Raw genomic sequence first — 26,320 nt, 5'->3', positions numbered from 1 at the left:
AAGCCAATCGATCAATCAAACGTTAAATTGCAACTTTTATGAATCAAAATTAAACTCGCAGTGCTGTGTTATTTTAAAAATACAACATAAAAAAAGAACTACTCTTTCCCCAACATACACAGATATATATATGCATATATACATGCCCATGGTTACGCACACACACACACACACAAAACACACACGCGCATGCACACACACACACACACACACACACACACACACACGCACACACACTCTTACCCTGATGACCTTGATTTAAAAAGTATATACTGTATATGGTGAGGCACAGAAAACCCATATGTATGGAAAAAAACACCCAAGGGAAGCTGATCCAAACTGAGCAGACAGCAGGCACACATCCCAGCATGGAGGAGGCCCAAGAGGTATCACTGGCACTTAAAAAAAGGGTAAACAAAATAAGTGAATAGGCTTAAATTAAAAAAATTAAAACAAGTACGTAAATAAGTTATTCAATGGCAAAGTTATGAAGTTGATCCTCTTGAAAACATCAACAGTCTCTGCAGACCTGATGTTCTCTGTCAGGCTAGTCCATCGCTGGGGACCAAAATGGCTGAATGCAGAATCTCCATGTGTTTTGGTCCTCACTCTGGGAATAATTAAAAAGCCAGCACCAGAAAACCTCAGCATCTGCGATGATTGATGAGATAAAAGCAAGTCGGATAAATAAAATTGCACAAGACCATTAAGAAACTCATGAAGGCTCCTTAAAATCAATCCTAAAACAAACAGGGCGCCAATTCGGCCATTTTAAAACCGTCGTAATGTGCTCAGGCCATCTGGTCCTTGTCATGACTTGCGGCTGAGTTTTGGAGGGGTTGCAAGCTTAAAACGCTCTTTTTAGGAAGACCGGCGACCGGGGCATTATAGTAATCCAAGCGACAGGAAATAAAAGAATACATCAGCACTTCCGTGTTGGCCTGAGGGAAAAACGGGCAGAATCTGGCTATATTTTTGAGACGATAAAGAAGCAATCTTAGTTATATTTTTAATATGAGGAAGAAAACTAAGAGTCAAAAATGACGCCCAATCACTCCTTGTTGAGGTTTAAGACGCTGTAATTTAGGTAAAAGTTTCTTTCTCAGGGCCCAAAACTCAATTTTCAGCTGAAGGAAATTCTCTGCCATCTGGGATTTAATATATACTTGACTGTTTTTCATGGCGAGGGTCTCCTGATGATAAAACGGGTGATGTTAATACAGTATTGGCGTGACAGAGCCAGGTTAACAACAGAAAACACACAGTTGTGGACAGGGCATAAATTACGATCAGGTTGCTAACATGTACAAGCTTATCATTGTTTAAACTTCATTGTTTACTGTGGAGTTGAGGAAGTGTCTGCCTATGATATTCTGAATGGAGAAACTGTCGAGTTGGAAGTGGAATTGATGGCGGCGGCCTGTATGCGAAGCTCGTGAGGGGGAAACGTGCTGAAAGCAACTGGTAATGGCCTGTAGGTGGATGTCGTGAGGTTATTTAGGTAGTTAATAAGAGAAGTGAAGAGAAGTAGCAGCAGAGACATGGGTTGATTAATTTTCTAACAAGAGTTAGCTGGGAGTGGAATTGATGACTGCATGAGTTATATTAGCAGCTAGCATCAAGCTGCCCTTAACGTCTGCCTGAACACCACATGACTGGTAAAAAAAACATTGATCCCAAACATGATAAAATTGTCAATAAAACCAAAATCAAGATGGCCACAGGTGCAAAGGAGCCATGTATACAGAGCTCGATGCCGCGGGATAGTGTCAGTAGAATGTGGCGTATCCAGCCCGACAGCCCGCAAGTTCTTAACAATGCAAAGAGGGTCTGAATTATCTCTTTGTCAGCTCAGAGTGTCGACTGTCTCGCTTGTCCCTACGTGGAAAATGAGGTGGGAGATAAATGGTAGTAGAGAGTCAAGAATACCAGGCAGAATTTTTACTATGACCTTTGCTTAGACTCTTGGATAATAGCTGGTGATAATGTAGTACTGTAATAATGATTTAATCACCAACTAAAACGGTAGTTGATGGGAACCAAGGATGATAATATGGTGGGCAAGGGGAATGACAGACGAGCGGGGAAGATTCCTTAAATTGTCGTCCAAAATGGTGGTGTCCAGGGCGAGTTACCGAGCAGAGAATGGCTTTGGACGGCGGAAAAATCTGACAAAGCATTTGGGACCACAAGGTCGGATATGACAGCAGACGTTTCTGACACTGGGGGCACAGTAATAGGAGCAGGAGAACCATTCACCAAGATGCCGTCTTGTTTTGTTTCCTTCGATTGTGCTAGCAAGTGGACAATAAATGTCATTGTGACGAAAGAGTTTTGCTCATTTGTAAATCACTATTCAAGCTCACAATTGCAGAATCATTTCTATGCCTCTATGAATGTGTTTAAAACTTCAATATCATTAGAATTTACACAAATGCCCCCCGTCCTCACCCCTCGACCAAAAAATAATTCCAGATAGTTTTTGATTGCAAAAATACACGCCAATGCCGCCCTTCTCCACCCTCCTATATCCCACCCCTGTTGACGAAAGCGTGGCGGGGGTCCTGCATGGGGATTATGTAGTGCTAAGCCCCCGATTGCATCTAAGAATCGATTATTTTTCCCAACCCATAAGAAAGCCCAAATTAGACATTGCGTTTAGTGAAATCCAAGAAATCCCATCACTGATAGAGTTGTCTTGTGTTAATCAAGCACGAGTAAACCAGAGTGCACCCCTTGGCAAAGGTGATTATTCTGGGTCACGCTCTCTCCAAGCTGCTTTCCCAAATTAATAGAATTGGCAAGGGCAGAGAGGCACTGGTTTGCCCTCATTTTGTTAACAGACTGGGCTTGGGTGTGAAAACAAATTCCCACGGCGATTTTATTAAGGTCAGAAGCGTTTCGGATTCATATTCAGGGTATGTTTTGTACAGACAATTTAGGAAGGTAGAAATTAAGAGGGGTATAGAAAGAAAATGTTACTTATCCTTTGGTTATGTTTGTTCTGACTGAGTGTCATTTATTTATTTATTTATTTATTTATATTTGTTTATATGTCTATGAATTTTTTAAAGACGTCATTTGGAAGGTTAGAGAGTGTTTTATGGCCTAATGGGCTCGTAATATACCCAAGTTATGATAGCACGAACAGAATGAATAACAATGTGTAACATAACAGAGACGTCTGTGATAATCGTTTAACAGTGTCTTCTCTTAATTGTTGAACAAAACCCACTTCTGGGATATAAGTGGAGGGAATTCGTACTGTAAATTAAGAAGCGCAAGAAGCCTTTTGGGTTAAAGATAAAATGTCTTCAGCTAACGAGGACAAGAGATCCCTCAAAACTTGAGTCAACATTTGCAAACTACCTGTCAAGTCTACATGTATTTCACTGTATGTACACTTGTATTGAGCAAGTTAAGTTAAAATCATTTGTACGTCCTGTTTTTGGGCTGCTGTACAGCCATTAGCGAAATTCCAGCAGCTGGCAACCAAGTCAGGGTGCAACCTGCCGAGTGCCTGGAGACGGCTAGGATAGGCTCCAGCATCCCCCGCGACCCTAATGAAGCGGGATGGAAAATGGATGGATCTCATTCTCTCTCTCTTTCATTCCATTCATCCTTCCATCCATCCATCCAACCATCCAATAAACCCCTCCCTCCCATCATTTATCGATCGATCTATCCATCCAACGATCGATCCACATCCATACATTATATAGATATAATCAGAAAACCTTTAATTGGTTTTCTAATTCTGATATCTGATTCTGATATCTATATCTATATCTATATCTATAAATACATTAAAAGTTTCAAGTCATCATCACAGTGAGTTCAAAGACCAATCTCAACTGTCTACCCTGCATGTTTCTGTTGCCATGCCCCAATGCCATTTTCTGTATTCACACTCGTGGGGCCATTGTTATAATTTGATGAAGCAGTCAAATGCGGCTTTCTTCGCCGGCAGGGTCCTATCCGCCCTCACTGTGAGCCGTGAAAGGAGAAGTGCCCTTGTTCTCTGGCCTGGATGTTATCGGAGAATTCCTCCACTTTCTCTCCTCCAGAGGGCAAAGATTGCTGTCTCGTTCCTTCCTTGGTCTCTCTTTTCCCCCAATCTCTATTGCTGTCTTCGGGTAATATCAACGCATGGTCTCAGTCGCTCTATTTTAAATCTTCTCCCCAGTGTGAAGTGGTTGTCCTCGAGGCTGGCAGAATTAGGGGGCAAGTGAAATGTATGAGCGCTCACCAGTCTCGCTTTTATTCTTCCTGCATACTCATGCTTTCTTCAAGGAACTTTTGAGTTTGCTCAATCAAGCATAACAACAATCGGCGATACTTAGGAATATCTCTCGGGATGTAAGACATAAAAGGAGCCATAACCCACACGCTCATTCTCCCAGAGGCATTTCAAGAGAAGTGTGAGTGTATCAAGGTTTTTCTAAGGTGGAAAGGAGGAGGGGGGAATAATCATTAGATATTTTGGCTATAAATGAAATACACCACGGTCATTTTCAATCGGAAAAATGTCTGAGAGGCCAAAGAAAATGATTGTTACATTCTTCTATATCCTCAATTCACTTGTAGAAAATGTGCCATTATATTGCTGTTATAAATAAATATTAAACAGAGGAACCTCCACGGCTTACCACGAATACAGTCATGGTGAAATGTGTCATATAACAAATATAAACAAAAATATTGCAGCGTACAATAACATTGACACACATTCACATTTGAAAAGTAAAGTAAATAATGATGCTTCACCTTGTTATTTTGCTGTAAAAGGAAAATGGGAGATTCTGCAGCTCTGATGTTACCCGGTAAAGCTGTCATTGATGTAAATAATGACCATTTTCGCGCATAGCCACACAACTAGGACAACACATCATTGTCTCTTGGGATGCTTAATGGGATGAATGGAATCAAAAATTCAGCTTGGCCGATCACATAATTCTGTATGATTGCAACAGTGAGAATAAGGTGGTGATTGGCAAATCTCCATCCGAATGTGATTATTTAAGATTATAAAGATTAATGGAATCGTAACTTTATGAAGTATGGCGGTCTGAACCGACTACATAAAAAAAAGTGTGTGATAACATCTATCCATCACTCTTGCAATATCTTCGGAAAGTTCTCTTTACACCTTCTGTTGTTTCTGTTTGAATCCATCAGGGAAAACAACCCACTATAGTTTGAGACTTCCTCAACTAAAGTTGTAGCGGTTTTTTTTTCACAGTAGGCTTTTTTTTTTCCTTCTCAAAGTGACATTTATGGATGTGTGTGTGTGTTTGAAAGAGAGGAAGAGTCAACGACTATAAGAGAGAGCGAGAGAGAGAGAGAGAGAGAGAGAGAGAGAGAGAGAGAGAGAGAGAGAAAGGAAACACAATCAAGCACATAAACACATTATCAATTGCTAATGCTACTCCGAGTCACATCGCTAGTTATTTAAGGTCCGCTGAAATCTTAGCAAGAGCCTGACTCCATTCGCGAAACCCCCGACATGAAAACGCCCCATTGACAGATAAAACAAAGCAGCTATTGAATCATTGATTCACTCCGAAATCCCGTCTAGCAAAGAGAATCTGCCTTTTAACAGGATCGGAGTCACCTTCACTCGGGGACCTCTGGATGTCTGTGTGGGTTAGAAAATGATGTGGACTCAGCGGTGAGGCTGTCAAGACGACGCTGATAGCGGTGACAGCCCTCGGGCTGCAAGGCGATGCGATATACGAAAGATAGGCCTCGTTCAGCGCCCCACCCTCCCGCCCCAAATGGTGGGAAGACCACCAATTGAAGCATCATCCCTTCTGCAAACTCAAGACAGGTTCTAATTAAAGGCTTGCACGACTCCACACAAGTGATCACAGTGTGATGCCGACAGTAGAAGTGGGCCAAGGATACAGTACAATAGACAATAATTGGGCGCCATATCTAATTAGCTGCAGAGATTATTTTTTCTGGGATCTGATGTGACACAAAGAGTCAGAAAGAAAGTACCTCCTGATAATTTTGGGTTACTCTGTACTGTTTACCGTTTTTTTTTTTTTTTTGTTTTTTGATTTTCTGTACGCATGCATTCTCCCATCAACACAAATTTGTCATTTGGAGCCGTTCCATTCAATGTCTTTTTTTCATGATGCTAGTGCAGTGTGTTCTACCTCAGATAAATTTCTTGTATGTTCTACATACTTGGCCAATACAGATGATTCTGTTACAGATTCTGAAAAAGCAAGCAAGATGGTGTCCAGTTACAGCGAATTAATGAAATTATATTTACATTAGGGCTCCCACAATTAATTAATATTGTTTATTAAATAATTAATATTATATAATAATATTAATATGATTATTTTTTAACGTTATTTATTGACTTATTTTTTATTTATTCATTTGTTTATCTAATCATCCACTCAATGACTTATTTATTCATTAATTTGATTTAATTTAATTTAATTATATATATATAGGGTTCGATCTATGACAGTCATTGTAATGAGACAGTGGTAGGACAGTATTGAATCATCTATATTTGCTTTTTACTGATCATTAAATGCAGTTGTGCTTTTGTTTACGAACGTTTCTGGTCTTTACAAAACCAGTTTTCAACCAGAAACGTTGAGATTTTTACGTCTTGGATTACGACCAAAAATCTGTTTTCAACGAAACAAAACAAAACCCAAAAACGCCACTCGACTCCTCTTGACTTCCTTAGATGAGGAAGAGACTCTTCCTTATGCAACGTTCATCGAGAGCAGAAGACTTTGTTGTGATTTAAGCAAACATGACTGTTTATTTGTTATTTCTGCATGCTGTATTAGCCCATAATAATGGGCTAATAAAATAGTTTCTGATTTCTAGCAAATCACTTTTCAAACAGCCTTCTGAAACGGATTATGGTCGAAAATTACACTATGACTAGATGCTAAAGTGGCTCTCCACGTCAGTGTTGCAAGGAAGATTGTACACACTTATACACGACGTACATCACAACTTCTAATGATGAATTAGTGATGCAGTGCAGTGTGATGTAAACAATCACAACAATCACACTGCACAGCATAGTGCAAGATTAACACCATTGGTGCTTTGTGCCAACTCCCTTTGGGACGTCCTCTAAAAATCTGGAACTTCAGAGGCCACTGACGACAATCGTTAGCGCTTGGGCGTTAACTGACTGAAATCACATCCATCCAGTATGTTTTGGTGTTTATTTAACTGAAAATTCTTGACGTGAGAGTCATTTTTTTTAATTTCGTCTATAATTGTCCTGTCATTGGGTATATATCAGGGTATATGGCGGAGGAACAGCGACAAAAAACTGCCAGGACTCGGATGTGTAAAAACTGGATCGTAGTGGCGTCAAGAAGACTGTGCAATTAATCTCAGATGCAGTGTAATGACAGTTCCAGGCCATGATTCTCTCTTTTGTATCCCTTTGGAAGAATACAAGTGTCAGCTGATCATATCTACAGTAAAGTCTCGTTATATCGATATCGGATATATCGATAGTCCCGGTTATATCGATACTATTTCTATGCACGCACGGAGAAAATTACATGCAAACAGGGTCGGATATATCGATAGTCCTGGTTATATCGATATTTTTTCGGACTCCCTTGAATATCGATATAACGAGACTTTACTGTACATGAAATCCACGAGGTAATGTTTACAAGAAGCAAAAAGAACAACTGGATAGTTATTTTCCCTCATGTGTGTCAGTCCTGAGATTTCCAAAGCACTCAACTTCCAATTTGGCTCACTTCGCGCATCACAAAGACCAATGATTATTCACACAGACATTTTAAAAAATGGTTACAAGAGATAATATCCTCTCATGTAAAACAGTTAAAAAAAAATGAAAACATTTGTCATCTTTTACCCTTCCTTTAGTTCAGCATTTTGTTGTGAAGCTAACTAGAGAGACTCATTTCATTCTTCATGATGTGAAGCACCTGAGCCTTTCAGCTAATTGGTCTGTTCTCACTTTTTTGTTTGTAAAGCACTAAACCCCCAAAAAACTATATTTTTTGATCCAATACAAAGCCAAGCCATCATAAAATTTTGATCAATGCTGAAAATATTTGCAACTAACCTGCTGCTTGCCTTGGAACATTTGGCCATTCCATTAAAACGAGGAATTGTTTCATCGCAAATGTCTTTTGGCACCACATCAAATCAACTTTCTTTGCCAAAGATTCAATCTTAAACACAAAGATCAAAGTCGAGCCTCCTCCTCCCTAACACTGACACCCAACTGTGACTTCATATTTTATTTTGCAGTTAACTATTCAGTTCTAGATTCTTAATGGAACTGTATAGTGCCACTTAGCAGTTTTTTTGACGACGATACTAGTGCAGCGTGTTCTACCGGAAACAAATTCCTTGTGTGTTCTACATACTTGGCAATAAAGATGATTCTGATTCTGATTAATTAGGAGGCGTGGCTGCCACTGCTCACCCGCAGACAAAAATATCCTGTGACTGTAAAGTGTCCTTGAGAGTTCCGAAAGGCTCTTATAAATGAAATCCATTCTTCTTCTTCTTATTATTATTATTATTATCTTCTACCCCTTTGCTTAATTTAAACCATCCCAATCTTGCCATCATCACAAATAGGAATTGTCCTCACTCCACCAGAGCTGAGTTTTCAGCTCCAAACGTGGCTTTCTAAACGAAACCCATGTCTTTTTCTCCACCAAGAGTATTCACCGCCATTATGTTTTGTGACCCTGTCCTCCCGAAACAGGGAACATCACAATCTGCACTAAAAGGATTTCCAACCGTATTGTTGAGGCTTAACTTTTTTTTACTTACACTTGGTAATGACGGTATGATGGAACATGTGCTCAAAAAGTAGGACACCGGGCACCCATTTGCATCAGAAAGCAAACTGCTATGCTCACATCGCTAATACATACTAGTCTTTCGCTTTCATCTGTACTGTACACATGCAATGTTTTTTTTTTTTTATCGTATGGGCTTAAAATATTAGACATGCTATTAAATGATGACCCCCTGATGTCTGTTGAATAAGTCTCTTTGTGTTTCTTTTTTGAGGGGAGTGTGGGGGTTGTGTAGGGTGAAAACAATAAAATTGCAAAAAAAAAAAAAAAAATAAATAGCTGTGGAGTTTGCATGTTCTCCCCGGGCCTGTGTGGGTTTTCTCTGGGTACTGCAGTTTCCTTCCACATTCCAAAAACATTCATGCCAGGTTCATGGAACATTCTAAATTGCCCCTACCTGTCAGTATAAGCGCGGGTGGTCGTTCGTCTATATGTGCCCTGAGATTGGCTCGCAACCAGTTCAGGGTGTACCCCACCTACTGCCCGAAGACAACTGGGATTGGCTCAGGCACCCTCGCGCTACCCTTGTGATGATAAATAGAACCTAAAATGGACGGTTTGAAGGATAAAAATGTTCAAAATGAATTCCATGATCCATTTACTATGTTATTTCTTTATTATTGCATCAGTCACCCTGTTCTGTCCCTGCTGTGTACCTTGTATTGAAGTGTGCCGTTCCTGCTGTGTGCATGCCTTGGCCTCTTTAGGGGAAATGCGGTGCACACATGCAAATTACATCAGATGAAAGACCAGAGGAAGAAAGTGGAAACTGAACCGCATTGAATATAATTTGTTTTTCATTGTTGTATTTACTTGTCAGTAGGGATACGTTAGCTAGAAGTGCATGTGATGCAGTGTTTTGAAAACATTCTTTGAGAGGGGTTGTGCGGCATAGAAGTACCCATTCTTAGCCACTATGTTCTGCTGATAGGGTTTTACATCACTAGCGGTATTTCTAAAACACATATTTCTCGTATATCCTCCATATGCGTTTTTTTCTCTTTGTGTATGTTTAGTTTACTGGTGAACTCATTCACTGTCATTCACAAATGTATTCTGCAATTGAAAATATGACATGGACCATCTTGCTGGGAGTGCCGATAAAGCGCTGGTCAGCCCCCTGGCAATGTTTTTCCCTTCCACAAGGAGGCAGCATTTCACTCTTTTCCATGTAAACAGTTTCTTACAGCTTCAGCTGTTAAAGCGCGACATAACACAAAATGTATGTATTGCATTGTATTTTGGACAGCTGCCCTAATTTCAAGGTCAGATAACTCCAGACCCATATAACTTAGGAATTAACTTTTTTTCTGATTAAAGAAGAGAGTCTAAGATTTCTAACGCTGTATTGACTGTTTATGTAGTCCTAAAACTCAATTTTCTTTGGGTCCTGGATTGAAAGTGACAATGACAAAAAACCTGGCACTGGATTGGACACATTTTTGCACGTCTGGCAGTAAATGAGCTAATATCAACTCAAGTGTCATAAACAACTTTAAAGCAAGCAAAAAATTACTTTTTTATGACTGGTTAATATCAACTCAATTATCAACAAATAACTCTAAAACTAACAAAAAATGTCTTTTTTATTTTATTACTGGTTAATATCAACTCGGGTGTCAATAAACAACTCTAAAACAAGCTAAAATTGACCTTTTTTACAGAGTGCTAATGGCTGTAAATTTATTGACATTAGGCCACATTAAAGAAGAGACGAGCAGAGAGAGAGAGGGAGAGAGAGAGATCAATCCATCCATCCATTTTCCATCCCACCTATTCCTCATTAGGGTCGTAGGGGGCCTATCCCAGCCGTCTTCGGGCACAAGGCAGGGGACACCCTGAATTGGTTGCCAGCTTCTGGAATTTTGCTAATGGCTGTACAGTAGCCCAAAAACAAGGCGTACAAATGATTTTAACTTAATCAGGTTAACTTGCTTAATACAAGTGTACTTAGAGTAAAATACAGGTAGACTTGACAGGTCGTTTGCAAATGTTCACTCAAGTCAGCAAGTTAGCTGAAGACATTTCATCTTTAACCCAAAAGGTTTCTTGCACTTCTTAATTTACAGTACGGATTCCCTCCACTTATATCCCAGAAGTGGGTGTTGTTACATGGGGATGTTCAACAAAAATAAATATCCGTTCACTGGCTTGGAAACGACTGTTCCACCTACCAATCACTCAGATAGTCAACATAGTATTTTAATACAGCAACCCATCTATGAACCTTTGTGCACTGCTTATTTAAAAGGATGTGTTTTTTTTATCATATTAATAGTTTTACTATTAATATGTTGAGAGCATGAAACACTGATGGGCACAGTCTATGAAACACACCAGATGTTTTGTAAAAATCTCACCCGGCGCCTTTTCCTCTGGTCTTTTGTCAACCATACGGTTCTTAATTCGTCTCTCTTCTTCAAACACCGTCACCTCCATTGTGATGACTGCCAGGATCTCAGCCGAGGTCAGGGCTGAAGCTTTTGAAATACTAATTATACTTGTCAACAATATGTCGACCTTGTCACTGCTGTGTCGTGACCACATCAGTTATCTTTTTATGGCTCAATTAAAATGCCATCTTAAATTATTTATCAGGCAGCGTACTTGCACTTTCCTCTCCGCCGTTTCTATTTGGGAGCCAGTTGTATGGTTTGGCAGTGCCAGTGAGGCTTCGGCAAACGTGTAACTAAAATAAAAGTATTACCTCCAATCAAGTGTCAAATAAAACCCTCGACCGCGTCATAGTTTTGCAATGTCGTGGCTTGTTCACTCAAATCAATGCGGTGATTCCAAATCAAATCATCCACAAGCTTTATCCGAATATGTTGAAGAATAGACGCAAGATATACTTGATTAAATCATGCATGGAATGCATCCTTGTTGCCGGGCGGCCGTCGTCGTTGTCTAAAAACATAAAAAAGGGAAGTATTTGTTTATGAAAGCGTCCATTTGGATCAAGATTTCTATGACGTGCGTGAGGTTGTTTTCTATGCTGCAGGTATATCACGGAAAGCTACCTCAACTGGGGATCGCGATGCCTTTGGTTTTATAATTAGCCTCTGGGAAACATATGCTTTATGTGTCTGCAGTAACTAAGGCATGAAATGAGGATTAGGTAAAGGGTGAATGTTCTCACGTGTTGCTTTAATTATCCCGGGGTTCATATATACGCATCTGGAAATTCAAGACATTCCAAATGCAAAACGTCAAAGGAGAAAAGCCATCATCGTTTGTGTTGTACATTCACTTTGTCTGACCTTTACACTTTAATTCAAGTGGGTTTCAGTGAAACTAATTAATATTGCGGCTTAATTGAGTCGAAGTTACAGACTGAAACTTGCCGTTTAAATGAAGGATAAATAGACACGTTAATCTAAATGATAGACCTTTACTTATCAAATTTCAATGGTTTTAATAGGTAGCGTGCAGCCTGAATCTCAAATGACTTTCCTCTTTGAATGTCTTCTTTTATCAGCAGTCCATCTGCTTTGAAGCCAGGCGGCTGTGTGGGGCACCGGGTGTGGATTCTACTGGCCATGACCCACATGACCTTGGACTTCTCCGTTGGCAGCCCTCTCAGTCAAGGTTTGGCGCTCAAACTCATGCCTAAGCCGGTGCCTCGCTCAAGACCTCGCCTGCAGCCTGTTTGGGATACACCGAATACCATCCATTGGAGAACGGTGAGCCCTTTGGCGCGCAGGCTTTTGAGCCCTATCCCACCACCCCAAGACAATAAATTAAGGATAGGGCCCAAGGTTGCAGCGCAAAAGCCTCGGAAGGCCCTGCATAAACGACCAGCACCATGTAAGGAATGCAGGTTGCCGTACTCTGAAATGGAGATGGGCGAGGCAGTCGTGGCGAAATCTCCAGCGGCTTTTTCCAGAGCAAACAGGGGAAATGCGGCAAGGTTGCTACTCAGAGCCCGAAGGCAGCTCAAATGGGAGAGCTTCGACAAGTCTCAGGAAGGCCGGACTACCACCGTGGCCGGATTTATTGACTGGGGACCAACAGGCACAGATAGTATAGATGAGGACGGTAAACAAGAGCCCAAAGGTAACCTGCCCAACCGGGTTTTAACTACCACGGTGGCTACAACCACTAGCAGTACTACCAGGCTATCCCAAAGGACGTTTATTATGTTGACTACACTGGAACCCAAGAGGCTCAGCACCACAAAGGCCACAAACAGCTTTGGGGAGACTGTCAAGCCACCAAAGCCATATGGAGATACATCAGGTAAGATATCTCCAGCCATTTTCTTATCGATCCGTACTGTTGTTTTCAGCCCCGTCGGCTGTTTGCATCTTATTGGGTGACTTTGTTTGCACTGGACGAATATGAGACAAAGGATTTCCACTCATTTTGTGGATAGTTTACCGTATTTTCTGCAGGCGCCTCAGGTTGTATGCCCACCTTCAATGAGTGGCCTATTTTAAAACTGTTTTCATGAATAGGGCGCACCGCATCATAAGGCATATAGAATAGAAGCTACAATAGTGGCTGCTGTGACGCTATGCATTCACTAGATAGAGCTATCCTAAAGGGAATACAATACAATTGCCGTTTTATTTACACAGAGCTTTCACAAAAGCACAAAGCACGTGATATTTTGATATAGACGCTCCCCACCTTACGAACGAGATACGTTCCGAGCTATCGTTTGTAAGGTGAATTTGGCCGTAAGCTATATTTTTTTATGGAATGTATGTTTAAGCCAAACACTGAACAGGGAAGTATAAAACACAGACGCTCTAACAGTCGTGAAATAAATTCACACCTACTGTAGTATGACGACATATACCCTTGGGTCTTCAGTAAACCATGACTGAACCTGCTGGCAGGTAATTACCGAATTACGTGCCAGCAGACATTACTTATGCATTGCGTCCTGGAGCGTCAACTGGGAAGAGGGATTCCCCCCAAACCCCCGCCCAAATATTCTAAGCAGCCAATCATAAGCAACCTCGGCAGATCGGGGCCTGAACTTGTTGGCAAAATGCGTGTGCGTGAAGCAGCCAATCGCAAGCAAGCTCAGCCGGAAAAAGGCGCGCAATACAAAATGTAACGACAGGATCTCTGTCCGAACATTTATCGACATGCACTACTCACACAAATGTTCGTGTCTACCGTTTTTCGTAACTCGAATGTTCGTAAACTGTAGAACGTCTGTGTTTTAAATATGCAACCAAGAATTCATATATGATTTTCATTTGATTATAAGGCACATTGATGACATTTGAGACAGTCTCTTAACCAGTCATAAAAATCAAATGTTTTTGGGTGTGCCTTATAGTGTGGGAAATGTGGTATTCAAATTATTTCTATTAACTGATGTAACTAAATGACATTTTAGTGCAGAGGGTAATAAAAATGTGGGATTAGGAAATTTTTATTTTCAAATACAGTAAAGTCTCGTTATATCGATATCGGATATATCGATATAACACAGTGCCAACTTCCTTACCATGCTAAATATTTCAAGGTATTGATTAAAAATGCACCGTGCATTTCAGTTTGATGTGCCCTATTTAAGCAAAAGAAAGTCTAAACATTCCTCTTTTTCTCCAAGCGTTTTCTCTCATATGGTGCACATAACATGCCTAATCGTATTCACCTAAATGAGTTTCATCATGTTTTATCCATTGAACTATGTATCTGTAAATTAAGAAGAAAAAAAACGTTATTCACCCTGCTTTTTGTGGTCTGTTTTGTTTGTTTGTTATCCAACACATTTGGTATCAATGGCAAACCCCCGCTGAATGTCACATTATCATTGTCTAAAATCTTCCAAAGACATTCAATTGATTTGTTTAATTCAAAACTGCAGTTTTTAAATACTTCTTTTAACTTTACATAAAGTTAGGGGGGAAAAGTACTTATCATAATTAGTCAGGCTCTCAGTAACTGTGAGATTACAGTATGTGCACTCACCCTTGCACTAAATAATCTGCATGAGTCAAACTGACTCATGAATAACATCAGCAGTCAGCACAAATGAAAGTCATTAATATGCTTTGTCTCAGTGAATAAGCATGCATCTAATTTGTGTGTTTATACTTGTCTGGGATGTATTGGGAGAGCGGGTGCTGAGTGCACAAACCCCCAAATTCTGTGAAACCCCCACCCCTTTTTTTTGCATCTGTAATTCTGACGTCCGAGCTCTTTCTTGACATTAATAGTGAGAGCATAATAGTGTAGCCGCAACGTGACATTTGTTCTGGCACATTTTGCTATTGTGCTATTTATTTATTTATTTCAATATTGCTTTTAAACCATGTAGTCGGGGTTGTAGGGTTTGACAATCTGAATATGAAAGGCTACACTTGTCCTACACAAAAAAAAAAAATCCAAGAGTGAATTTTGCAAATTAATTCCAATCAAGGACTGTCACGAAATGCACTTAAACAGCACAATAGGCATTAAAAAAACTGAAGAACAGCACGAATAAATAAAAACGTAAATAAATAAATCCATACATGAATTAATAAATACATAAACACACATTAAAACACGGTTACAGAGAACATAGAAATGGCAATGAATCTACAAGCACCAAACAGATGCAGAGGATTTTGTAAACAATTACGGACCAAGCTGGATAGAGCCGACCCATAGTCCTGCTGCTGCAAACTAAATTACTATAAAGCGAACACAAGAGAAACTAAAAAAAAAAGGATGATCATTTATTAAAACAAATAAAGCGTAATCTTAATTTATACATGACCACTAAGGGCGTCCTAAAGCACTTTTTTAATATTCTGGGATGATTCCTGATAATTCTGAATGGCTGTGTTGCCGACTCACTGAATGCTGAACCGACGGCGCTGTTGGGACTGTCGTAAATAAAGTGATGATTGAAAATACTGTCAGGAAAAGAACTTGCAATCATTTGGCCCTTGCTAAATGCTCGTGAAATGGTAATATAAATGCAAATAATAGTGGCGTTTGTAATATATTGTGGGGTTTCACCTTTGTTTTTCAACCTTGGAGTGTCGAGGTGACCGGAGGGTAGAGTGAAATGAAAAGAGTCACGAAATGAATGCCGTGTTGAGAGTGGAGCAATGTGAGGACGTTTAAAATTAATGCAAAGTGTAGCAGGAGTTAAATGCTGAAAGAATGACATTCACTGATCATTGAAATGTAACATTCTCATAACATGTGCAATGGCCTGCGAAAACATACTACTAAACCTCTTAGAAAAACATGATAAGACACAAACTACTTTTACTGCAGTTACCGTGGCAGTCCAATTCATTTCCCCATGATCAGTATTGACGATTTAAAGTGGATGAAAAATCAATCTCCTTCTCCCGGGTATTTCATGTAGACTGAAATGCTGATGCCGCTTGACAGGCAAGGCGAGTCACACCCCCTTTTCCACGATTTACACCCAGCCAAGAGGACATGAAGAGACCGGAGTGTGCAGATGCTTTCACTGTCTGTCCTTTGCTCAGCAACTTTTTCATGGCTTGACATATCCGCCTTGAGCAAGAGAGGTCCAGATGCCGTCTTTTTTCTTTTTTTTTTTGGGGGGGGGGGGGGGGAAACCACGATTAAATCGGAAATACCGTACAGCCTTTTGGAATATTTAAGATAAATGGCATTCCAATGCCCATCTGTTAACCAGTTAAAGTAATAAACTTCCCATGACAAAAACTCTCTTGAAATGTTATATTTTTATATATATATATATATATATATATATATATATATATATATATATATATATATATATATATATATATATATATATATATATATTAAATGCAGTTTTTTTACTATCTTGAATTTTCTTCAATAAAACAATATAGATATGTCTATATCTGTCAGTTATATCCGTATATACAGTATATATATGTATATATCCATTCTGTATCGCTCTCTCTCTCTCTCTCTCTCTCTGTCTGTATACGTATCTCTCTCTATATATATATATATATATATATTTAGAGAGAGAGAGAGATAAACATATATTTATAGATTTTTTTTTCTTTGTCATAGAAAAGTGGTCTCTCTTTCTCTCTCTCTATACTTATATATGTATATATACATATTGGTCGTAGAAAAGTGGTATAGAACAACAATACGGTATATTCAATAAATGACAGATATTATTCTCTTATAGACACCTACAACGGTCCAATACACCCCCGCTTCCTCTTTATGGCCTCCCTTTTATTTTTAAAGAGTTTTCCATCCAGACTGACTGAATTATTCAGTGATGCCTTTGACAACAAGAGTGATGCATTGTCAAGCAATTGTTTCTGATACCCCCTTCAACCTTTCCCTCATCTCTCTGCCCCCACTCTTTACTCTGCTTCTCTCAGCACTCTGTCCTTCATTCAGTAAGTGTTTTAGATTGCCTGGTGGCTCAGTGGAAATCAGTCTAGATTGACACCAACGTTAATTGCCAATTCCTAACTATCATCAGTCTGTCTTCCCCCTCACCTGTCCTGTCAAGGTTTCTGGTTGTGGGAGAGTGTTGGCTGTATTAAATATGTCTCTGTGTATTTCAAATGGTTGTGAGGTGTTTCTTTCAGTTCCATCAACATTTAAAAGATAAGAGGCGTTCCCCACATTGTTCATCGGCTTGATGAGCGATGCTGCGTGGGTGTTGTCACCATTAGCTCCAAATGTCTCTTACAACAATCGCCTGCAATTACACGCTGATAGCCAGCCAGTTTCACAAAATGAAAGTTTTTTGACACTTTAGACACATTGCTTGGCAACTGCACTGAAAATAAAGTTTTTGTACAATTTATTGAATTTTATTTTGTCTAGTGGGTGTACAAAATAAGCTAATTACAGCATGCACACACAGACAAACAACCATTCTCTTTTATGATCACATCCAGAGACAATCTAAACTAATAAATACATAATTAAATACATAAATGGATAGATACATACATACATGCATACGTACATACGTGCATGCGTGCATACGTACATACATACATACATACATACATACATACATACATGTAAATGTAAATTTCTCCACTGTGAGACTAATAAAGGCATATCCAATCCAATCCAATACATACATTTATTCTTTTGGCAGTTTAAATGTGTACCCTGTTTTTATCATTTCATTGAACAGGTAATGTATTTCAACCATCATACAACCTGCACGGGTATATCATACAACCTGCACGGGTATATCGCTTTGAATTTTGATATTATGCTATGGATCTCTTATTAAATTAAGTAGTGAGGGGCCATAATCCATTTCACCACCATCCTTTGTCACATACATCAAAGCACCACGAAAGCTTTGTTGGGAACTGCAATGCTCGCTGCCCAGAGGTATCTTCTGTACCCTCCATATTTATCTACCGTATCATCTTCTCTGCCTCTTTCACTTGGCAGCTATTTTACCAAACTGAGTATCTTTGAAGAAAGGTGCTTGCCAAAAAAAAAATCGATTTTTCAACCTGATAGCCAGCACGAAGGATAAAATGCATACCTAGACCAAGGACAAGTGGTCCTTCTGTTTCTTCCGTATCTCCAAAGAAGTTTTTTTTTCTTATTTTATTGAAGAATTATTAGCACATTTACGCTAGCTGTGGCACAGTTCGCACGCCAGCCGAAGAGTGTAGAGGTGCAGTGTTTGAGCCCACCTTCGTGGGGTTGCATGTTCTCCCTGTATTTTGTCCGATTTCCTCCCACATTCCAAAGACATGGTAGCTTAGTTGGAAAATCTATTTTGTCCATAGGTGATTATTAGTGCGGATTTGTGTTTCTCTATGTATGCCCGTAATGGACGGATGAACTCCAATGACCAACAGAATACAGTGATAACTCTACTTACGATCATCTCTTCACACAAAAGTGTGAAGTTACAAAACGCCTCAAAAGGAAAATATTGTTATAAAATAAATGTTAAGATATAAAAGGTAGAAATAGACTATGGTTTACAATTCAGAGTTTCCTGAACACAAAGCACTAAGAACTGCTCAGTCATTGGCTAATAGTATTAATAGTATGTGTGTCAATAGATGAATATGTTCCTATGTAAAATCCTTGTCATTCATGTCATGAGGTGTTCCGATTGTTTTACGGAAATTTGTATTTAAATGAGAAGTGCATTTACAGTACATGGAAAAGGCATCTACATTTAGACAGTACATTTAGTTTAGTTAGTTAGTTAGTTAGTTAGTTAGTTTAGTTAAGAATATTCTTAACTAATTATTTTAATAGGTAGAGGTACCACTGTATATTATTTAGCCCACCCTACCGGAATAAATCATTGGTTATTTTACAAAACACTATTTTTTTACTCTATGCCTGAAATACAGTAGCCCACTACTTCCCCTACCATTTATAAAATGAAGCTATTCTACTCTGAAGGGACCTCATCTATTGATCAAGGTCAGAGCCTTGCTCTATTATGGCTGATATTGGACAGATGTTACTTTATAAATGGCCACAGCCTTGACGTCAGTCACGGCCAGAGAGAGTTTTGAAGGAAATGCAAATTACTTGTCAGAGGTCAATCTGTCTTTTCTATGGCAACGGACTTCTGATTGCAGCTGGATGTTAAGACTGCCAAGTGTACATATCATTTATCCAAGGTTGACTTGGACCAGTGAAGTTTATAATACGAGGGGGCTATCCAGCCTGGCAGCTTTTCCAAAATGACTAAGCTGCACTTCCTTTTGAGTTTCCCAAAAACAAATTGGCTTGGATCAGTCTTACGAGACAACTGGTTGACAGAGAGGTGAGATGTATGAAGGCCCACTGAGACCTATTCGTCACGATAGCTCTTTTCTTTCTCTTTTCCCCTTGACGTGTGTCACCTGCTGCAATGTGTCATTGTGCCCAGTAAGCTTTTATGCACATGCACAAATGACCCACTCAAACAAAAAGGTCCAAAAAAATGTCAAAAAAAAAACAAATACAACAAAAATGTTATCATGATAGGTCTATGACGTGCATGCCGAGTATGTTCTGTTTGACATTGTGGAAGCATAAATTAGATTTACTCTTTGTGCAAGGTGTTAATGATGCAAACGACAATATTTCCCTTTTCGGTTGATATTGTCAGCTTGGTGTGTGTTTGTGGGAGTGTGTCTGTGTGTGTGAAAGAGAGAGAGAGAGAGAGATAAAGAGAGAGAGAGAGAGAGAGAGGGGGGGGGGGTAAAGGTAGAATCAAAGAAAACTAAATAAAAATCACAAAATAGTATGCCGTATTTTCTGCATTTCAAGTCGGACTGAAAAGAGTCACCCTGATACGTCTGTGTAAGATCTCAGTAGTACAGGAGTGGTCCATCGATGAAAAGGTTTCTTCAGCCGTCATCTGTACTTCTTGTACTTCCTGTACAGATTATTCTTATTATTATTATTATTATTAATAATACGTTTTATTACAAGCGCCTTTCAAAGCTCTCAAGGACACTTTACAGTCACAGACAAGCATAGATACAATAATAAATAAAATACAATTATAAATAAGCGGTACGGAAAATGTATGGATGGATGGACAATTATAAATACAATACAATAAGTAAAATACAATTATAAATAGAAACAAGAGATATAGCTACACATAAAATGCCATTTTAAATAAGTGGGTTTTGAGATGGGATTTGAAGGTGAGAGAATCGATGTTACGAATATTGAGAGGAAGTGAGTTCCAGAGTTTGGGGGCAGAGCAGCTGAAAGCTCTGTCCCCCATCGTGCTGATATGAGCAGGGGGGGCACACAGAGGTGGAGGGAGGAAGAGGATCTGAGGGAAATGAGAGGGAATAGAAATGAATACGTGTGAATATGTATTTTGTTTAAATACTGCACGGGCCTATGCACAGCACTGATGATTTTATATTTTGATTTTATTTCATGTGTTCAATTATTAATTATATTTTTTCTGTTCTTCTTTCTTGACTGTATTTTAGGTTTGGCAGTTCATCAGATAATCACTATCACTGTGTCTCTCATTATGGTTATTGCCGCCTTGATCACAACACTTGTCCTTAAAAACTGGTAGGAAAGTCTCCTTTCTTTTTACTCCTAGCAAAACAATGTTCAGAACACTTCACTGCTTTCTTCAGATAGGCCTTTAAACTCCTCAAGCACAAGGTATGATTTTATTTTTTTTGTCTTTGGTGCGTGTTTTTGTAGCTGTGCACAGTCAGGAAATGGCCGCCACAATAGCCATCAGCGTAAGATCCACCAGCAGGAAGAAAGCTGCCAGAACCTGACAGATTTCACCCCGGCCAGGGTTCCCAGCAAGGTGGATATCTTCACTGCCTACAACGACAACCTGCAGTGCTCTCACGAGTGCGTTCGGACTGCCGTCCCGATCTACACTGACGAGATGATCCAGCAGACGCCCGTCTACAAGACGGCTTATAATGGAAACAGGTACAATAGACAAGGACCCATCAAATATATTTGTTATTCAATCATTCGGCTAGGTTATCTTCCAGGTTGAAGATGATGTGACTGATTTGTCATCAATGAAACGCACGTTCTTTTTGTATGGAGTCACGCTGCAACATGACAAGATATTCTCTCAACTGAAAATCAATCAACCAGTTCCAATATTTGCATGATATGAAGCTTCAATTTCAAGTCTTAATGTTTGCTAAATAGTAGTCTGAGGTAACATGTCTGCTATGTCATAAATTATATGACGCACTTTAATCTTTAAAATAAGCAAATTTGAGCAACATGCCCCGTACATTTAATCGCACTCGACTGTATGATTGAAACTACCAGGCACCGCTGCTTTTGTTGTGTGTGTGAAAAAGGCTATGAAGTCTCTACGGGGATATTTTCTACCTGATAGAAATTGCAGACAGGTATACTATTTTAGAAAAGTCAACTTCAATATAATAGTTGACAAGTGCAATACATCTGAGTCGCTATAAAAACAAACGGTCACCGCTGCAATCGAAGACTTCAATCCAAGTTTATCCGTTTACCACGGAGAGATCCCAGAACACAAATGCCGGTAAAGCATTGGTGAAGAGGGAGTTCACTCCAATTTAGAAGACATTTCGCTTTGTGGATGAATGTGGCGGTCATGGGTAACATTGAAATCTTTCTTTTTTGGATTTTAATACCATTGTATGTGTCGTGCGATGGGAAGCTTCTTCACTTTAACAGCATTCGCTGTCAGAGGGGATAACAGTTTCTGTCATCTGAGCTGCTGGGCATGCAAAGATGGTCACACTTACTTATTGTATCCAAAGCCCTGCAACAGATTTATTATGCTGGCAGTGAGGGAAGAGTAATTCATCTGGTACAAACAGTCCAAAGTGTCTTGAATAATTAAACACGCTGCCTACAAAGTGTGCTGCTGGTGAATATGGGCACATTATTTTTTTGGGGGGGCTTGGTTGTTGTGACCCAATTCTTTAATGATTATGACCACCTATGCAGTCATCATATTTCGGATACAATACTACTTTAATATTGCACTGAATATCCTAATATGTTTCAACTTAACTCACAGGCCTTCCCCATCTGAAAGACAACTGATTCCTGTCGCCTTTGTGTCAGAGAAATGGTTTGAGATCTCTTGTTGACAAGCTGAAGGCTTTGTTCACTTCCCTTTGGGGGGGAAAAAGGGTTCCACAATCCACGTTTTGGTAGGTAATGCATCGTGACTGTAAAATGATGTTACTCTACTGTACGTTTGATATTTTACTATTGTGGGCGTCTTACTGTCCTCTCTCCAGTCAAAGGATTGGGTTACTACAGACAAAATTTGTCAAGGGTTTCGGACGGAGCGTAGAAGTTGCCGTATAGTTGATTCAATATGTTTTGATACATTTGAGACAAAAGAGAGATGATTACTCAAACGGGTGGGTCGTTTACATGACATCAACTATTGTTATGGTTGGAATATTGTACGGTATGCTCAATCTTCAACCCGAAAGTGGGCAAACAAAATACAAAAAATAAAGAGAACAGAACAAAAAGGCACACCAGAAAATCTCACTACAACATGCTAAAAAAAACTAAAATGTTAATGTCCAAAATAAACAACAAAAATAAACATTTCAGTAAATAGGCAGAGCCAGTTCATCAAATGAAAGATACTAAAGTGAAAGTGAAATTCTTACTGCCTAAAAACTTCAGCAAACATAAAACGAGAGAAACTATCAAGAACTCAAGCGTTACAGAAAGAGCAAAAGTGTTTTAAGAGGGACAATCATGTACGAAAAAGATACGTTCCGAACGGTCATTCGTAAGGTGAATTTGTTTGTAGGTTGATTCAGTGATATATTTTGTATGAAATGTATGTTTAAGGTTAGTATAAGCAACCTGTATTGGTTTGTATTGAAAAATATACATTTCATAAAATATATGCCAAAATATATGGTCTATAAAGATATGTACTGGAGAGAATACTACATATGTTACTACAAAAAAGTTCGTATGTACCGTTGTTCAGAACTCAAATGTTCGTAAGTAGGGGAGCGTCTGTATGTACAACAAAAAATCAGACACTGACAGGCAAATGTGAACAGTTCGGAAATGGCCTGGCATGTAGCTCCTGTGCCTGAATTGATTGTCGTTGAGATCATGTGTGAAGCAGGCTCCGCCCATCTTCACTTCCCAGCTTAATGAGAAAGCCCCAAAAATAGTCAGAAAGCCTCGTCTTTCAATCGTATATGCCACAAAACAGCATCAGAACCAAAATGTCATTCATCAAGTGATGATAAAAAAAAAAAACATTTCAACAAAAAGAACAAATCAAATAAACCTGAAATTGATATAGATTTTTCTCCGTCGTCAACAACATTCATCAAATACGCAGTCCAGCTGGATATTGTTGATCAATCATTTTAAATACCGCAGTTAAATTAAAGCAACACATGATTTCATTTCCCCATGAAAAAGGAAACGTCGTCAGACAAGATATTCGAGATACCACTGACCTATATTTAAAAAGTAACAGATTACCAGCAGGTGGTGGCATGAGAGCAAAGCATCTTGTTGATCGCGAACATACATTTGTCGCAGTCAATTCAGGGCTCCAACATGTTGTTTTTAACTCAGCTAATAATACAATACAATACAAAAATGAGATATGTATTGGTAAATTTACTGGTTCAGGAAGAACGAGAAAACTGTTGTATGTAGAGATATGTTTTCAATGTATATACCCTGATTCGTTCCAACCCTTCCCATATTTCAAAAATAAATATATCCCTAAATGTATATAATAGAAATGTATCAATTTCTATTTAAACTGCATCATCATTTTTTTTAAACCTCTTTGTTCATGCTCTCTCTTAGAATGTTTTTTTTTTGTCTGGTGACTTTTAAAGAACTGATCCAGGGACCTATGCTTTTGTTGCCTTTTAACAATCCTTCGAAAATGTCCAAGGCAAACATCAGCATAATGAGCGTTTGCTGGACTAGCGAACACTTTTTCTGGGTGATTCACTTTACCTAACACTATCAGAGCGCCACATGGCTCGAGGGGTGAATGACAAAGAAACTGCATCAACACATTTCTATTTATCTACACCCATAGACACGTGGGATAGATGTCCCAATTAGCCAATGGGATGCCAGGAAGATGCTCAGTTATAGCAAATGGTAACGCAGCTATAAGACTCCGAGCTGTGAATAGTGGCCCACACTGTATTTTTACCATTTGAATCTGAACTTTCTTTAAGAATATGAGGCAATATTTTGCTGCTGCCGTTTCAACTTGAAATTTTCATGTGAAAAAACGTTCATAGTTAGGGATATCACTATAATTGTTTTTATTCTTTACATCTCCACAGGAGCCAAATGGACACAAGCGGCTTCTTTTGTAAAGTAGTGTGATCTGTCTTTGGACACTGGTGAAGATATTTATTTTTGTAGAGATGACAAACAGAGCAGTCACAGTGCACACCCCCTCCATGTTTCACCTTGAAGATGTAGACCAGATAATCGCATTGGGACATTCACAGGACGTGTGGATCATCATCACTGGTATCTGTAATCATTGATACGCGTTTGACATTTGACAAAGGCACCCAAAGGGGCTTCTGTGGGTAGAAGATGAACTCAATTTTTGAACAATGTGCCAATAATGCCACTATGTGCCACAACCTGGATAGAAGGAAGCTGTAACGACAACTGATGGACAAAAACAAAGAGAGCTATATTAACCTTGTATCTGCATTTTTTTTTTGTTGTTGTCGTAGTTTTTTTTTTAAGAACTGTGAAATGATACAATTGTATTTGGATAGTTTTAAGAGGTATTTTGGAAAATGGTCGTTATTTATGTAAAACTCTAATAGACTGGGAAAGAATGGAAGGAAAAATACAATATAAAGTCCCATTTTAAAAACAGAACAGTGCTATTTTTATACAGACCACCCTGCCACACCCCTGACCACGCAGATTCAAAGCCCCTTGGATTTGCCACTCTTATGAAAGGGTCATTTGAGATTTTCTTCCCTTATTTGAATAACTGGAAACTGTCTTTTTTATTTATTATTAAAAAGCATGCTGCAACATATCTCACAGCAGCCCATGTATGGACGGATTCAGGAGGGGGAAACTACTGTACAAAACAAACTGCTAACAGCTGGACAGGACATTTAACTGGCTCAGGTCTGTCCAACTCCCTCGAACGATTTGTTATGGAAACGCAAAAGCTGTTATGGAATCAATTCTACATTTTCTCATCATTCAGCAATCGATCAATGAGCCTTACAAGCAGATACGGCTTTTTATGTATCGGGATGTGCTTATTCACATGAATAAGAAGAATAATTGCGAGAGGAAATCCTCTTGAGTGACACCCGAGTTTATTCCATAAATGAGACCATTGTTTCGTAGCCAGTCAAAGTATAATATTCATAAAATTGGGAGAAAAGAAAATGAATTTGCTTAAAATAAAATGTGATGTTACACAATATTATGAATCCATATAAAATAATTAGTGGTACGTAAAACAAGGAAAGGGGTATCTCACGATCATGGTCATTTGCAAAGAAGCAAAAGTTGGCAACTTCTGGGGGATTGAACAAAGAGTACCTGTATTTGAAACTTCATATCAGAATTCATAGGCAGGAAAGGTAGGAGGGTGTGCTTCCTTACTTCTCATTTTCTGGTCCACGAAAATAAATAGATAAATAGATAAATAGATAAATAGATAAATAGATACATGCATACATACATACATACATACATACATACATACATACATACATACATACATACATACATACATACATACATACATACATACATACATACATACATACACACATACACACACACACACATAAACGCATACATGCGTACATGCATACACACACACACAAAGAAAGACAAAAAAACAAGAACACAATCAGGTATACAGTTTTATTTTCCTAGAAAGTGAAGTGAAAGGGGGGCTGATGGCCGACTGATTAGCTTATCAGCCTCACAATGCAAGCATGCAACGTTCGATTCTCGGGTCTGCATGTTCTCCCCATGCATATGTCATGTACCTTCACATT

The 26,320-nt window shown here is 39.0% G+C and overlaps 1 protein-coding gene across 1 annotated transcript in view; it reads left to right on the top strand.

Moving 5' to 3' along the window:
* The window catches only part of ajap1 (adherens junctions associated protein 1), a 31,370-nt gene extending 5,419 nt beyond the window's left edge, over positions 1-25,951 (top strand). Inside the window, exons 2-6 of the mRNA XM_089004841.1 lie at positions 12,331-13,091; positions 20,753-20,840; positions 20,979-21,221; positions 22,318-22,453; positions 24,608-25,951. Of these exons, the coding sequence (XP_088860967.1) occupies positions 12,331-13,091; positions 20,753-20,840; positions 20,979-21,221; positions 22,318-22,390 (1,165 nt within the window). The 3' untranslated portion in view covers positions 22,391-22,453; positions 24,608-25,951. The remainder of the gene's footprint in view (positions 1-12,330; positions 13,092-20,752; positions 20,841-20,978; positions 21,222-22,317; positions 22,454-24,607) is intronic.
* The last annotated feature ends 369 nt before the right edge of the window (positions 25,952-26,320 follow it).

This window comes from Hippocampus bargibanti, linkage group LG01 (assembly GCF_051943395.1).
Source record: "Hippocampus bargibanti isolate YZ-2025 linkage group LG01, ASM5194339v1, whole genome shotgun sequence".
NCBI classification, from domain to species: Eukaryota; Metazoa; Chordata; class Actinopteri; order Syngnathiformes; family Syngnathidae; genus Hippocampus; species Hippocampus bargibanti.
Note: the sequence above shows the minus strand (reverse complement) of the source record. Positions and strands in the feature narration are given on the sequence as shown.